General features: G+C 33.2%; 1 protein-coding gene across 1 annotated transcript; it reads right to left on the minus strand.

Annotated features, from left to right (window-relative positions):
- Nucleotides 1-3,645: 3,645 nt before the first annotated feature.
- Nucleotides 3,646-17,297, minus strand: LOC129254026 (diphosphomevalonate decarboxylase-like). The gene is made up of 9 exons (XM_064095683.1): nucleotides 17,291-17,297; nucleotides 13,114-13,252; nucleotides 12,357-12,403; nucleotides 11,162-11,299; nucleotides 10,233-10,432; nucleotides 9,541-9,708; nucleotides 8,772-8,894; nucleotides 6,870-7,028; nucleotides 3,646-5,885 (listed from the first exon to the last, which is right to left on the minus strand). The coding sequence occupies exons 1-9, from the start codon at nucleotides 17,295-17,297 to the stop codon at nucleotides 5,736-5,738; spliced, it is 1,131 nt and encodes a 376-aa protein (XP_063951753.1). The 3' UTR covers nucleotides 3,646-5,735.
- Nucleotides 17,298-17,399: the final 102 nt, after the last annotated feature.

The raw sequence follows: 17,399 nt of genomic DNA on the forward strand, positions 1-17,399 counted from the left end.
GGGGGTGGGGGCGGGAGGCACTAGCTCACTATCAAAACAAGGTGGATAAGAGACATATAACTCACTCACACTTAAAAAGTACCATGTCTCTTTGACTTTGTACCAGTGTTAGTGTCTCAATGCTCTCAAACGTTGCAACCAATAAAAGCGCCATGTACTTTGCTTCCAATTTAAGTATCTCAAATATCACACTTTTCAACCAATAAAAGTGCCATGTCTCTTTTGCTTTGCTATCAATAAGTATCTCAATCCTCTCACGCTATTCAACCAATATAAGTACCATGTCTATTTTACTTTGTTACCAATAAAAGTACCATGTCTCCTTCATTTTACTACCAATATTAGAATCTCAATTACAGATTGCAACTAATTAAAGCGCCATGTCTCCAAAATAAATATCTAAATTCTCTCACACTTTTCAACCAGTATAAGTACCATGTCTCTTTCACTTTGTTACCAATATAAATATCTCAATTCTCTCACACTTTTCAACCAATAAAAGTACCATGTCTATTTCACCTTGCTACCAATGAGTATCTCAATCCTCTCACACTTTTCAACCAATAAAAATACCATGTCTCTTTCACTTTGCTACCAATATAATCTCAATTCTCTCACACTTTTCAACCAATAAAAACACCATGTCTATTTCATTTTGCTACCAATATAAATATCTCAATCTTCAATTCAATTCAATTCAATTCAATTCATTTTATTCAATCATTTAAAAAATCAATATACAAACCAAACTATATACAAATCATACATGAATGTAACAGTATAGTTTAAATGATTAGGGTGCCCCTAAAAGCAAAAGCTCGATGAGTGGGACACCCAATACATATATATATATTATATATATAAGCGTACATAAAAGTAAAAAGGTAACAATAATAAACACAAACAATACATAAGAAAATAAGACGGTAAACCTACAGGGGAGAGGAGGGGGGGGGGGGTCAGGAAAAGAGTGTGGAAATGAATTGTGTGATTAATTGGCATACATAATTACAAGTGAACTTTTGAGTTTTGTTTTAAATGCAGTAACATTTGTGCTAGAAATTACAGTGGAAGGGAGGGAATTCCATATTTGAGGACCAGTGGATTTAAATGAATAAAGGGTTGATTGATTGAATGCTACAGGATAATGGAATTTAGAGTTTGAACGGGTATTGTATTGATGGTAGTCTTTATTATATTTAAATAGATTAATCATATTAAGGGGTGCTAAGTTGTGATTTATGTAGTACATTAGAATTGCAATTTGAATTTTATGAATATCAAAAACTGTCAAGGTGTTTAATCTAAAAAATAAAGGGCGTGACGGAGCTAGGTAGTGGGAGTTAGAACAAATACGTAAAGCCTTTTTTTGGAGAATGTGTATGAGGTTTAGTTTTGTAGTGCCACAACTTGCCCAAGTGATATTACCATAATAGATATAAGGAAGCAATAAAGAATTGTAGAGCATAAGCAAATGTTTTTCTGTAAGATTATTACGTAATTTAGCTAATATACCTATATTTTTTGACATCTTATTACTAACAAAAAAGCGGTGGTCATTGTAACATAATTTGTCATCAAGTACAAATCCTAAGAATTTTACGGAATTTACTAATTTTAAAGTTACATTTCTAATTTTAACATTGAAGTCGAAAGATACATTGTGGGATAAATGAGGTTTTCGAAAATACATAACACTTGTTTTGTCATAATTGACAACGAGTTTGTTTGCATCGAACCAATCACAAATCTGACATAACTCATCATTTGTTTTTTCCAGTAAATATATAAAATTGCTATGGGTAGAAATAATAGTAGTGTCATCAGCAAATAAAACATAATTAAAGAATGAAGATGCTGAACATAAATCATTTATATAAATAAGGAAGAGAAGCGGGCCCAGTATGGAGCCTTGGGGGACTCCATACTGGGTGATAGAATATTGAGAATCATAATTGTTAAATGAAGTGTAGTTTTGTCGATCAATTAAGTAGTTCTGGAACCATTCCCACACTGCTCCCCTAATACCGTAATGAGATAATTCATATAAAAGAATGTTATGGTCTATGAGGTCGAAGGCTTTTGATAGGTCTAGGAATATTCCAAATGAGTGGTAATTATTATTCATATTAGTTAAGAGGGTATTATTTAAGTCAATTAATGCATGCTCACATGAATGTCCTACCCTAAATCCGTATTGACAGTTGTTTAATATTCTGTTATTATCTAAGTGGGAAATTAATCTTTTGTAAACAATTTTTTCCAGGATCTTAGAAAAGCATGATAATAATGTAATAGATCGGTAATTAGAAAATGAATGTTTATCGCCTCTTTTGAAAACTGGGATGATTTTTCCGATTTTTAAGCTATTAGGTACTTTGCAAGAACATAAAGATAAATTAAATATATGTACTAATGGTTTAAGTATAGAAAAAATTACTTTTTTGATAACAAAGGAACTTATATCGTCAAAACCGGTACTATATGTCAACTTTAATTCCTTAACGATTTTAATTATTTCTAATTCATTGGTCGGATAAAAATACATAGAGGATTGACATGGATTACTTAGGTATTGGCTAAAATGATTTTTGAAATTATGAGCAGATTGTTTTAGGGTATTTGAGGCAATGTTGGAAAAGAAGTTGTTAAATTCATTTACTATATCTTGATTATTACAGACTTTAACATTATTTTTCATAAAATATAAAGGAAAATTTTGTTTATTTTTCTTACACATTAGGTAGTTTATAATTTGCCAAACCTTTCTAAGATTATTTTTATTCTTGGATAATAAATCACAATAATATTTTTTACGAACTGATCTTAAAAGCTGATTTAAAATGTTACGATATTTCTTATATTTCATTTCAATTGATTTAGTACGTTTTTGGCAAAAAAGTTTGTGAAGTCGATTTTTTTTATTGATACATTTTAACAAGCCATGACTAATCCAAGGCTTTTTAGCCGAAATCTTAGTCTTTTTTTCAAGTTTACAATTCACATTAAATGCTGATTTGAATACTTCAAGGAAATTATTATATGCATCATTTGCATCACCTAATGATAATATATGATTCCAGTCAAAAGAGAGTAACATTTTGTTGAGGCTATCAATATTTTCTTTGTTAATGCTTCTTTTCTTAAAATTCAAATCGACGTCTGTTTTAGAATGAGACCTTATATTACGGGTAATTGAAAAAATTGGCAAATGGTCAGTTGTATCGTCATAAAATATTCCAGAAGATATATTATTTTTGCATACATTCGTAAAAATATTGTCGATTAAAGTTGTCGAGCAACCGGTTATTCTTGTAGGTCGGTTAATCAAGGGTCTGAGGGAATTATTATACATTATATTCATAAAATCATTGACATTTGCAACTGATGAACTATTCAACAAATTTATATTCCAGTCACCCATAATATATATATTCTTGTTTTCATTTATAATTTAACTAAGGCATGTATTTACATCGTTATTAAAATCAGTTACATTTGAACCAGGATCACGATAAATAATTCCAATGATTATGTTTTTTTTATCACATATATTAATTTAACTGTAACATTAAGCTTAGTTATTAACCATACAGTTAATTTGTATAAATGACATGTAACAAATAACGAGATCAATCATAAACATAATTTACAATAAATTTTTATGCTTTGTGTTCTGGGGCACATCTAAGCAAGATCAGACTGTATTTCTAATGACTACATGGAAGATCATACAACAGAGATGAAAGACATAACCTTTTTGGAAATTTATTTATTTACAGTTTACAATTTCTCTGTTGCTTACAGGGATAACAATCATCAGACGTAATAAAAAATACATATTAAAAATGAACCCCTTTTTATTGACATAAAATATATTTTCCATGGCCTGGAATTACACTGACACTGTCTGCCTGAATACAAACATCTGTCTAATAAGTGGCATCTTTTTTGTTAATACTGTTAAGCTTTCATGATTATTTGATATACAAATATATCATTCATGTATATTGTTCATTGCTTTGATCAAATATTTAGGGTATTTAATTTAAATTGACCTTATCGGTCTCAATCTAATATGTATCATTTTACATAAATAAAGAGGAATGGTTTGTCTTTAAGTGCTTTCACGATCAACTCAAATACCATTCTTTACCATATGCAGTACATCAATAGGCATTGCCTTCCTATACATATCATCTTTTTCAAGAATGTATCAGTCCGATTTTTTTTGGGGGGGACATATTAAAGTTTATTTATTTATTTATTTGTTTATTTATAAGTCTTTTTTTAGTAGGGTGGTTCCATGAGTAATTGGCATACTGTTGTCCTTGGAGGCCCTACAACAAAATACAAACATAACAAACATAATTATGAAAAGTGTACGATGTGAAGTAAAGACAAACAAACTGTAAAGAAGAGAACAACACAAAGGGCCAGTTTATAAATTAAGGCTATTATAACGTTTGAAGTTGAATTTTAAATCCATATTTCCTTGGAACAAGCATCTTATTTGCCTAAATACAACATATAATTAACTTCAATACAATAAACTATGAGAGGCTTCAATCAAGATGCAATGAAAAACAATTTAAATGGCATGATTGAAGGAGGGCAGGCGTAAAACAAATATCATTATTGTGTAAAAGTACTAAGACAACACTATTTCAGTGAACTATATGCTGATATCAATATATTTCTAATAAAGAACTTGGTACATGCTGCAGACGAAGCTGCGAACCTTTAGAAATATGATTGATTAAGCCAAAATCATTGATTTTGATATAAAGTTGGTAATTTATTGGAGCACATTGGTGATCGGCGGCAAGCCATTTCATCAATCGATGTTTACTTCCAGGCGTACACTGTATATTACTTTAAGAAATGCTTGATATAAATATGTGCATTACTATGAAGTATTGCTCTTTAGTTATAGCTGGTAATTCTTATACACAGGTCTTTAAAAATAGGTCAATTTGTCTATGAGTTGCAGAACGATTCTTCATAAAAGACCATGATTTTAGTTTTTAGTTTCATGACGCTATCATGTACTTAGAATGTGTAAAGAAATGCACATCATTTTTTAATTCATTGAGAATTTTCTAATGGTTAGCATTGAGCAATATCTCCTTTACAGCACAACTTAATATGTATAACATACATTGATCTTTCATTGAAAAAGCACTCTTGATTGATAGTGTAAACATAACTACATATTTAGTTCTCACAAGTATTTGATAAGACTGCAATTTTTTATTTTATTTAAGTGCCCCTGCCCCTCTATGCCAAGAATGTTGAACATCCCCCTTATATACATAATACAGAAATGAAGTATTTTTCATTTATTGTTTCATGCTATGTTTATTACTTTTTCAGTTATGTTTTGCATATATTTATGAACAGAAACTTCCTGCATCTAGAAAATGGTCGCATTGAAAATATCACATTAATAAAATTTGATACTGATATGAACAAGCCCAATGAACATCGAAACACAGTCAAGAGCCTGGTATGATGGTTCATGGAAACATTTGACAAATTAATCGCTGATGCACATTTTTCCAAAGAGACAGTTCAAATGAATCAATCACCATTTCTAAGTATCCACTTGGCAAACAGAACAGTTCATATGTAATCACTACACAGGTGATTTCATTCAGTTTTGGACAGGGCGATTTGGAACAGATTCGGTGTGTGGAGGCCGAAGACTAAAACAAGCTTTACAAGCTTTAACATCAACTAACAAGTTTCTTGGGCATTCCATTTTGGTCCAGCAGACTCAGTTCCTGGTCTATCACTACCTGTGGTCCTGGTCCTACTTTGGAGTGGATGATGTATTTCAGAGCACCTGGATTGGGGTCTCGCTTCATGGTACTTTGGAGATCCTGTGTATAAAAAAAAAAATCTTTTTATTTTTTAATTCTATTTTTTTAAACTTCTCTAGTAATATTAGCATTGGAAGGATAAAGTATAATATAATAGATCTATGAGATTAAAAACAGATCTTTCAAATATTTCTAATGAATTTGATCAATACGATCGCACAAAGAAAGATAATCCAAAACATTATTCAGGGATCTGAATAAATATTTATCTTCAATAAAACGTTTGACTAATAATTTTATTAAAATAATTAACATAGATTACAGGGATATTAGAAAATCATTAATAGTCTAAAAATAAATTAAGGTTTTAATTCAGGTTTGTCCTAAATCTGCATATTGATAGCTCCGTCTTATGCAGAGTTGCAAAAGATTCAATAGATTCCAAGAGTACTAACAAGAGGATTATTGATAATACTACTATCCAGTCCTCTGATATAATCCTCACTGTCTTGAGGAGGGAAGCTACGATAGATTAGAGATAGTATCTCACCCACAGTCTCCTTGGGCCCCATCTTACAAAGAGTTATGATTAATCCGAGCAACCTCAAGTACATGGAAAACCATCAATGTCATAAACTTTTCTTAAGGAAATTTGCAAGATGTCCTTTGAAAACAAAGAGAAGCATACTGAATTGTCAAGAAAACAATGAATGTGACAAGTAACATAATCCAGAACAAACTAAAATAATTAGAGTCTGAACTTTTTTTTCTTTATCAATGTTGTTGTTTTATTTTTGTTTGTTTGTTTACGATCATGTCTAATTATGTAAATATTGTGATTTCCTGTAATTGATTATTTATGAAAACAATAAAAACATAATTAAAAAAAACAAAAACAAAAAAAACAATGAATGTATGAATATACATATCTAGAAAATATTTGAACAAACATGCATTTTAGATGTTGACGTTGCTGGCTTTCCATAGTTGTGGTTGATCGGATCAGTCATAACTCTTTGCAAGACGGGGCCAAGGAGCACTTACCTGAGGTATATCATGAACACTACTATCCAGTCCTCTGATGTATTCCACATTGTCTCCAGATGGAGGGAAGCTATGATGGATCAGAGATAGCACCTCATTCACATTCTCCTCAAGGATGTACAATACTGCATTGGGACCAGCATCAAATGTGTAACAAGCCTGTAGAATGACAATCCATCATCAATATAGGTTTTAAAACAAATGCATAAACAAATGTGATTATTTTTACTCTCAGATACACACAGCGTACAAAAGACCATGGCAGGGGAGATTTTTGCAGTTGCTGCAGCTCAAATCACTCCTAAATATCCTCAAACACACACCTTTGTGATGACTAATTTTATCAAAATTGCCCAAAGTTTGCTACAATTTTTTATTTTACAAATACTTTTTGTTTAACAATCAATTACAGGGCTCAATGATTTGTTAAAGACCAAATGACATAGTCCACGGGGTGATTTCAAGTCCGGTGTTGAAATATGGATTGCTTCCCCTAGATCCAAAACTTATTCATAGTTTGAAAAACTGATCCAGATCACATTATTAACACCTCAACAACTAGTGAGTTACTTTTCAGGACCATCATCATCATCATCATCATCATGTTACGAGGTGAGGTAATCCTGTTGACCTCGATCACTTCGTCTGAAATTACAGTCCTCCATCTCCATGTGATGTGTCATTATACAACAAAAACTTGCACACGTGGAGGGTAGAGACGGTTTTGATCATAGGAGATTGAAACGCTCAGACCACCAAAACTTATCGAGTCTTAATTTAAAAACATCGATGGAGCCTGAATCAATAACTTCTTGGGGGAGGCTATTCCAGTCATTTACTATCCTGTTACTAAAAACGCATTTGCGTATATCGAGTCTCGATCGTTCTTTAAATATCTTTGACGTATGACCTCGAAGATGAGAACTTGTCGATGGCAAGAAAAAGTGACTCGAGTCCATCTTGACTATTCCTTTCAGAATTTTAAATACCATGATGGCATCTCCTCTCCTTCTTCTATAGTACAGGGAGTGTAAGTCCAATACTATTAATCTATCTGTGTAGGGGAGTTCTTTTATCTCCTGCACCATCTTAGTTGCTCTTCTTTGGACTTTCTCAATTTTATCTGCATCTTCTTTCCATCGAGTGTTCCACAAGATGTTGCCATACTCAAGGTGTGGCCTAACCAATGACTTAAACAAAATCGGTAGGGTCCTTGTGTCCAGTTGAGAGAAAGTCCGTCTGATAATACCAAGGAGCTGATAAGCTTTGCTTACTTCCATTGATACATGCTTATGAAATTTGAGTTCTGAGTCAATCAATACACCCAGGTCCTTTTCTCTGGTGGATGAGGCAACTTCATCTCCATTCATGTGATATTTATCTTTCTTGTTATTTCTCCCAAGGTGAAGAACTGTACATTTATTCCGGTTGAAAGGAAGTTGCCATTTTTCAGCCCACATGGTAAGTTTGGACAGGTCTGCCTGTAAGGCCATGGATTCTCCATCGTTCCCCACTGCTCTGTACATCTTAGTATCATCCGCAAAGAGTAAGATCCTGGAGTTTATGTCACTGGGCAAGTCATTAAGCCATCTTCATTTTATGTTTGGCGTTATGATCGTGTAAAACTTGACCTAACACCAACACCAAAAGGTCAACACCGTACTTGAAATCACCCAATATCTATCTCATACAAATGCAAATTACCTTAATTGAATTTTTTTTGTGCCAAAAAGGTAGCCCCAAAATAAATACAGAACAGCCCCAATGCTAAAAAGAGGATAGTCCTTTGAAATGAAATAATTACTTTCTGACCTGATTAAACAAGTGTATCACTTTTCAAATATGATGCCATCATTTTCTAATCTCCAAGAATTCTACGATCTCATAGTGAGAATTTCATACCTTTGTTTTTCCGTGGAATGAGTTGTAATCATGTACCATCTGAACAATCGACCTTGATGTGTCATTCATGTAGGATATAGGTGGGTAGGTGTCCAAGCACACAGCATGCATCTGGTTGCTGTCCTGTGATATAAAGATGAATTTCATGTAGAGTCTATTATATGTGTAAAAGCATATTTTCATCTTGGTATACAATCAGAGTTTTTTCATTTAGTACAGACAGAAAAAAAGCCCATGATGACTCTTTAATATGTTTTTTTTTGTTGCCAAAACTCATTAGAGGTATTCAATCAGAGAGGATTTAATATTTGGGTTTCTAAGCATAGCATATCAAAAGTAGAGTACTAATCAGCCACTGGCTTTGCATGCACTAAGCAGAAAAAAGGGGATCATATGCAGTATGCACCCATTGTTTAGGGGTGGTTTTAACCCAGAGAGGGATGATAGTCGTTGTGAATTCAGATTTTTGAGTCTGAATAAGAGGTAACATGAAGTCTCTAGTAAGTTTATGATTATATGGTAATGATAAATGGCTACACTTAATATTTACAAATTCAAAATCCTTCTGAAGGTTTCCATGGCAAAGAAAAAGAGTATCTTTGGTTTTATGGTACAGTATGTATCTATCGGGGGCATATGTTCGTCCTGTTTCAGGACTAGCATATGCCCACGAAAGATACATGCTGTACTGTGAAACCACTGTACACTCTTTGATATCCTTGACAGTTACTTCATATATAATTTTAATGGAATTAGGTGATTTAAGTACCTTCATAGTAAGTTGAGCAAAAGTCTCATAATCTCTTTCCCTGATAGCTTTCCTCATAGTTTCCATGTATCCTGGTATCAATGTTACCCTGTGCTGAAGGAGTTCACTTGTTTCGACAGTAGTCTGCATACCAGCAGTGCTACTCGTGTGTTTCTTCTGATCGCTTACCTACAACGGGAAACAGAACATGCCTTCAAAAACTCTGAACATCAAGATATCCTTCACACCAAGTATAAGATAGATGTCATTAAGAGAAGAAAATATCTCATAACATTATGGAGATAATATGAGGATTTATTGGCTTCTTCACTCCATGACTGAAATCATAATATTTCATTCAGCTGAAAAAAACCCATTAAATTGATTCTGGGTTTGAAACTTCAAATACCATATACATGTATGGTGACACTGATAGTGACTATGAAACACGACCAAGAATGAGTTTCATTAATTAGAGGCACAAGCACTTTCCATCCAAACACAAATTTTGATCAGTGGTCAGATCTCTTCATCTACCACCTAGGCTATTTAGCTTAATACTGCAGCTTTCAACCATGTCCTATGATTTGAATAAAGGAACATAGGTATATTTCACAAGTTCAGTGTGACCTGAAATGCATGAAGCACTTAAATTCCCATCACCCATTGGTCATCAATTGATCAACTCTTTGTGAAACACCCCCAGTACTTACAACAAGTATAAGGATTCTCATCTCCGGCCAGTAGGTCTCATCTACCACCTGTTGAGCTATACTATCACTGCCATCATTAGATTCCCCATCCAGCCACTCCACAAAGCCCCCATACATACTCCTGCATGCGCTCCCAGAGCCTTGACGGGCGATGTCGGACACGTTCCCCTGGACATCATAGACCTGTGCCAAGGTAGCGACTGCAAGAAGAAATGTGGAAAGTAATAGATTATTAATGTAAATGTAGGTGAAAGACAGAGAAATAATAATTACAATAATAATTTCATATGAATAATAATAATAATTACTTCTTATTAAGCGCTTTTTCAAAAGTTACAAAGCGCTGTACAAATGACAAAACAAATACAATCGGTGAAAACTTAAAACCAAACTACACAAAATGGAACATTACTTGCAATATATGAAACATGTTAAAACAAATGAGATTCAAGCATCTTCTTAAACACATCAATTGAAGAACATTGTCTAAGTTTATGGGGTAATCTATTCCAATATTTGGGGGCAAACACAGAAAATTACCTATCACCTACTAATTTTAATGTTCGGGGGATGTGAAGAGGGATATGTGATGATGACCGAGTGTTGTACATTGATTGGCGAACTGTTAGGAGGTCTGACAGGTATGGTGGAGCTTGATCATTGAGACATTTGAATGTGATAGTCAGACACTTATGCTCAATTCGATTTTTTACTTTCAGCCAGTGTAATTCTCTTATCAGGGGGGTTGTCTGGAGAGGAAAGGGAGAACAAGTTTGACTCATCAGAATGAAAAAGTATAAAAGTGGGATTTTAATTGGGTGCTTATGATAATGTTTGAAATTGAGAGAAAGAGAGAGATAGAGACAACAATACAAACAAGCAAGAATGGAAATACTCAAGAAAGCATGATATTAAAGTTAAAATTTTACCAAGACATGCATATCCAGCAGCAGATGAAGCTAAACCAGCAGCAGTAGGGAAATTATTTTCAGAACAGATATGAAGCTTCCAATCCTCAGGGCATGATTCGTCGGCCGATATCTTCCTCTTCCGAACCCTTTTCCTAACTAGAATAAAATGATATGAAAGTGAAACCAGATATAATGAACAATACATCATACATAAATATATAACATAAATGTAAGATTTAGTGATTTGGATCTATAGTAGATAACCATTATGATTCAGGAAGAGTGCTTGATAGAGCAATTTTATTCCATCATTGAAATAATTAAAGGGGTAGGGTGTTTGTGTTTTACAAAGAGTAAAGTCTGAGCTAATAAAAATCATGCTTAAGTTTCACCAAACACATGATCTTTTAATGTCATTGATTAACCCTATCTTTACTGGGCTATTTCAGACCAACATATACTGGGGGGGGGGGGTCAAGTTGACCCCCCCAGATCTCGGCCGTTGATTGCGTAATCACCGCGAAAATTTGCACGCACGTAGAGCTGGATGTAAACTACAAGACTGTATAGTAAAATTTTCAATTTAATTGCTCATATTTAAAAAAAATTAAGTATGCAAATAAGCGTATGAAATTTGCCCTAATTTTGTTTTTTTGTGCATGTTTTTGCGTTTAACTCAATTCATAAAGCTAGGAGAATACTAACTTTTGGTGAACATATAGATTTTTACATTTCTAACAAAAAATTGCCAAAAAATAATTAATTTCACATGTATCTTATTGTTTTTAAATTCTTATGTATTTCTTTCTTTTTCAAACCTTTGTTTTTTATTGTTTTTTTCAATGAACTTCATCGGGGAACCTTTTGCGATCATAAATAACATAAAATAAATCAATCTAAACCAACAGTAGTAAAAATGATTATTGGTTGATAACACAATTTGCATTGACAATTTGCAATTTTGGGACTGACATGCGCTTACAAAATATTTTGCGTAATTTCAGAACCGCATACCCGGGTGTCGCAAATTTGACTCAAAAGATGCGCAAGATTTGAAAGTAAAAAGTCAGAGAGCGGCGTGGTCAAAAAATTTTGTACGGTGGCGTAGCGGCGAAATTTGTCGAGTTTAATAAGAAATGGAGTGCATCCCATGACTGTGTGTGTGTTGGGGGGGGCTGGTATGCTAAAGGTTTGATGAATGCATCATACTTACTCTCTTGTAAGCAGGTTCTTATTCTTGGATTCTCTAAAGACTCTTCCCTGAAAATAAGAACAATAATCTTCATTAAAAGCAAAAAAAAAAAAAAAAATCCCAAAACACACAGATTTTGACTATTAAGAAATAAAATCTTTGTACAAAACATTGCATTAAAAACAAGACATGTAAATTTAGTCCAGAAACTTGCTGAAGTAAATGTACTAATTAAAATGTATTTGTTATGACCTTCCTAGTTACTGATAATCTTCCAATGGAGGCATAAAATACAGATTAAAAATAATTTCTTTAATGCTAATTTAAGTGTTGTTTATGAGAATCTGGGCAATGTAACACAAATGATTTGCATGGCTGTCTTGGGGTCATATTTTGAATGCAAGGGCATGTGAAGGGCAATCCTCTTTAGTGGACCTTTTTACTTTAAGATTCTTCCTTAATAACATGAAAAGATCTTGAAAACTTGCAGTGATCAGTTTGTGCTACTAGAGTTTCTTTGAAAGGGCTCTAATAATGTTATATTATATCTATTCACATTGAATGAAACGATGATAAATCTTTTTGGTGCTTTTAATCTTCTTTTGATTCATCCTTGAACCCATTATTGCAAGGATTAGTTGTGAAAAAGACCCTCCCTCCTCAATGAAGAATCAACTACTGTATTAATTATGTTCTATTAAAAATCAGACATTAATCTCCTATAGAAATTTCTACATGTATCTTTATAAAAAAAAATCGCTGAATACTTCAAACTTACTTGCCATTGAGCCAGAGTCTATCTTCAAGGAAGTGTTTGCTGCCAGCTATAGTCGTGGTGGTGCACAGTTGATCAATATGAAGGGTAGCACTCAAAGACGAGTTCACAGGAAGAATTAATTTTTCATCTCGTTTGCCCCCTTAAAAATGAAAAGAAAACAGAGAACAATGCAATATACATGCAGCCATTCCATTGCGACTCGCATGACATTTACACAAAATTTCAACTTCTTAAGGTTAATTAATTGAAAATCGTATATTGCACACTTGTTTTTTCTATTGATTTCAATCAAAATATGGATAATACACATTGTCCAACAAAAATTTTGAATTTACAGTACTTAGTTTTTGTAGGAGATATTTCAATTTGTTTGTTGTGACTCGTGTGACGCGACACTATTGAAGATTCCTGACCTTACTGTATTTGTAATTTCCTCAGGAGATACCAGATTTTGATGAAATTTTCTGGAGAGTATTTTGAAACATCTGGAAATATTGTTTTAAGTCGATTGCCATTTGAAAATGTGACTCGCGTGACACAGGAATGTGACTTGTGTGACAAGTATCATTTTGGACTATGAGTTGAAAAAATTATCATGATTTTAAACAGTGAAATGGGCCAAATTTCATTCCATTTATTGTTTAAACAAAGGAACTTTAAGTCTAGCTCTGATGCATTTACTTTCATGAAAGTTATGTGGGACTACATATTGTAGTCCCATAAGTGTTATTAACATTTAACGTTTTTCTAAAAAGTAGTCATTTAGGCCTAAAGAAATGACATGAGCCAAAAAAATCCCAATCATTTTCCTTTTTTCCCAAAAATATTACTTGTGTTGTGATATGTGACTCGCATGACATACCCTAACAAGTGGAATGCCTCTGGCCGTCTCACCTGCATCACGCGATTCAATATAGCAGCAGTGCTGATTTTGAAAACTACTATAACTCGCACAAGATGTTCAGTGATACTTGGTTACTCTTATTTCCACGTTTTATGAACTAGACCAATACACTTATAGAGATATGATGGCAATTCAACAAATACCCCCAACGTGGCCAAAGTTCTTTGACCTTACATGACCTTTGACCTTGATCATGTGACCTGAAACTCGCACAGGATGTTCAGTGATAGTTGATTACTATTATGTCCAAGTTTTATGAACTAGACCAACACACTTTCAAATTTATGGCTGTAATTCAACAAATACCCCAATTTGGCCAAAGTTCATTGACCCTAAATGACCTTTGACCTTGATCATGTGACCTGAAACTTGCACAGGATGTTCAGTGATACTTGATTACTATTATGTCCAAGTTTCATGAATCAGATCCATAAACTTTCAAAGTTATGATGGTAATTCAACAGATACCCCCAATTCGGCCAAAGTTCATTGACCCTAAATGACCTTTGACCTTGGTCATGTGATGTGAAACTCATGCAGGATGTTCAGTGATACTTGATTAACCTTATGTATAAGTTTCATGAACTAGGTCCATATATTTTCTAAGTTATGATGACATTTCAAAAACTTAACCTTAGGTTAAGATTTTGATGTTGATTCCCCCAACATGGTCTAAGTTCATTGACCCTAAATGACCTTTGACCTTGGTCATGTGACATGAAACCCAGGCAGGATGTTCAGTAATACTTGATTAATCTTATGGCCAAGTTTCATGAACTAGGTCCATATACTTTCTAAGTTATGCTGTCATTTCAAAAACTTAACCTCAGGTTAAGATTTGGTGTTGACGCCGCCGCCGCCGTCGGAAAAGCGGCGCCTATAGTCTCACTCTGCTATGCAGGTGAGACAAAAAAACCTTAATGTGACTCGCGTGACAGCACCTTAGGGTGTTTTTTCGTAATGAAGGGATTTACAGTTGGCAATCTTCTTTGCTGGATTGATTTAGTACTTTAAGCTCCTTACTTTTTATCAACTACAATTTATAATTCCTAATACTTGAAAGTATTTTTGTGACTCTCGTGTATGGAACGCCAGAAGGGAATCAAATATTTATATTCGACACCAACCAAAAAACTATTTGACGCGGCAAAATTCTATTTGACACAAAATATATTTGAAAAAAAATATATTTGATAAAAAATATATTTGACAAAAATATATTCGACAAAAATATATTTGATAAAAAATATATTTGACCAAAATATATTTGACACAAAATATGTTTGACAAAAATATATTCGACAAAAAATATATTTGACAAAAATATATTCGACAAAACGTATATACGACAAAACATATATTCAACAAAACATATATTTGACAAAAATATATTTGATAAAAAATATATTTGACAAAATTATATTTGACACAAAATATATTCGACAAAAAATATATTTGACAAATTTATATTCGACACAATTTCATTTGACAAAATTTCATTAGACACAATTTCATTTGACAAAAACTAATTCGACACAATTTCATTTGACCTACACATTTGGCGTACCATACGTGCGATGTCAAAAATATATTCGTCAAAATTTCATTCCACAAAAAAAAATTCATTCGACACATTCGACAAAATTTTTTTCGACAATGTTTCATTTGATAATTTTATAAATTGACAAAATTTAATTCGAAAAAATAGTATTCAAAGCGAAAAACCATTTTATTCGACTAAAATTAATTTGATGAAATATCAATTCATTCTAAGCCTGAGTCATATCGATTTTTTCAGAAACCGGTGTTCGAGGGCTTCGCGCCGATCGAACATCGATGCATCGACAAGTGCATGGCCGGTGAATTTGAGGCTCTCGCGCCGCTGAAAATTTGCCGCAATTTGATGGTTATTTAGCCAAGATAACGCCCTGTTTACAAGTCTGCAATCGCCGCAGTCCTCTTTCCCTTATTATTATATCTTAAGAAAATATACTCGAGCGTTTTGTGTTTTATTTTAAAACAACTTTTGTCAACTTACATCCGTTTTTTTTTTCAAGTTAAATGCAAACACTTCCAAGACATCCCATTCAGAGTCACATCACATGTACGTCGTCGTTCGTGTAGCTAGAGTTAAATTTCTAGACGTCAAGTCGTCTGTTGCATACACGCTCTCAAAACAAATTGACTCGATCGACCCACTCAATCCACTCGTGCTGTTGCTCTCATTCCCCCTTTTTTTCTTGATCTCAAATCTCCCGTACTATTTGAAATTAAGTCTTGAAATACATGCACTAAACTCAATCAACCACATCACATCGTTTTGCAGGGAAGTTTAAGCGCACGCTAACATGGATCAATGACAGGGCGCTCACATTTTTCATACTCACTCACTTCATTCACAAAAAAGATTGTGTAAGATAAATAATCAAAGTAACTTGAACAAACGGCATAGAGTAAACAACTTTAAAAACTTTAATGAAAAAAATACAAAGTCATAGCACAACGGGATTTGAACAACTGTTTAGAATAACAAAAAAATATGAATACAGATAAATATCACGTCATACCTTACTTTGCAAAGTCATTCACCATTTAAAGTGAAATGTATGATAGGCGACTTACTTGTTTGTTGTTTCCATTTTTAGTTAGAAACATACTCGAAGTTAAAAAAACAATGTTTCCATAAATAATTATTTACTGGATAAGGCATCGAATTTTGTATAAGTGGCTGAGCTTCGGTGTACGTCAGTTTTGAATTCTGAAGTCTAAAACAATTGATACATTTTACGAAACTGTAGAGTTCGTGGAAACAAATATTTGTGAGTTGTGGCGGCTTTCACTTCAGTTATCGTATTCACCCCTCTTCAAAATTATTTAAAGCTCGTCAGTTAGTCTTCAAAAATACATGGAATGAGTGAATCAACAATATGGGAAGTAGGCAACGTACATGACCAACAACTTCCTTACTCACTGAAAGGCAGAACAACGAGTTACTAAATGCAACCAAGGAGTTACCAGCACTCCTTGATATACAACGCAACAACTTAAAACGTAAAGTATACTGAACTTAAGATTACTTTTTTAGTTTCTTATCTTTACTGTTTGCTTAAGTTCTTTCTCGAAGTTACTTATGAGGGTTTTTACTTACCCAAGTTGTTAAGAAAACCATTTGAGGGTACGGAAATAAAATAATAAATAGCGTCAATAAATAATATCCATACTTAAAAAAACAAGCATGACATGAAATTTAAACAAAACATAAATACCATGTACCATACATTGCTGAAAGAATCAATATAATACTAAAAGAGTGAAGACAATTCAAGAAACAAAATGCAAACCAGCAGATGAACGTTAAAAAAAACCCAAAAAAAAAAGTATC

The sequence above is a fragment of the Lytechinus pictus genome, chromosome 2 (genome assembly GCF_037042905.1).
Source record: "Lytechinus pictus isolate F3 Inbred chromosome 2, Lp3.0, whole genome shotgun sequence".
Taxonomy (NCBI): Eukaryota; Metazoa; Echinodermata; class Echinoidea; order Temnopleuroida; family Toxopneustidae; genus Lytechinus; species Lytechinus pictus.

Bases quoted from the DNA above. Each gene is read 5' to 3' on its own strand.
- LOC129254026 (XM_064095683.1), bottom strand. The intron at 11,300-12,356 runs GTAAGTATGATG...ATTTTATTCTAG, and splicing joins AAGAACCTGCTTACAAGAGA to TTAGGAAAAGGGTTCGGAAG. The intron at 5,886-6,869 runs GTAAGTGCTCCT...TTTTATACACAG, and splicing joins GTGTTCATGATATACCTCAG to GATCTCCAAAGTACCATGAA.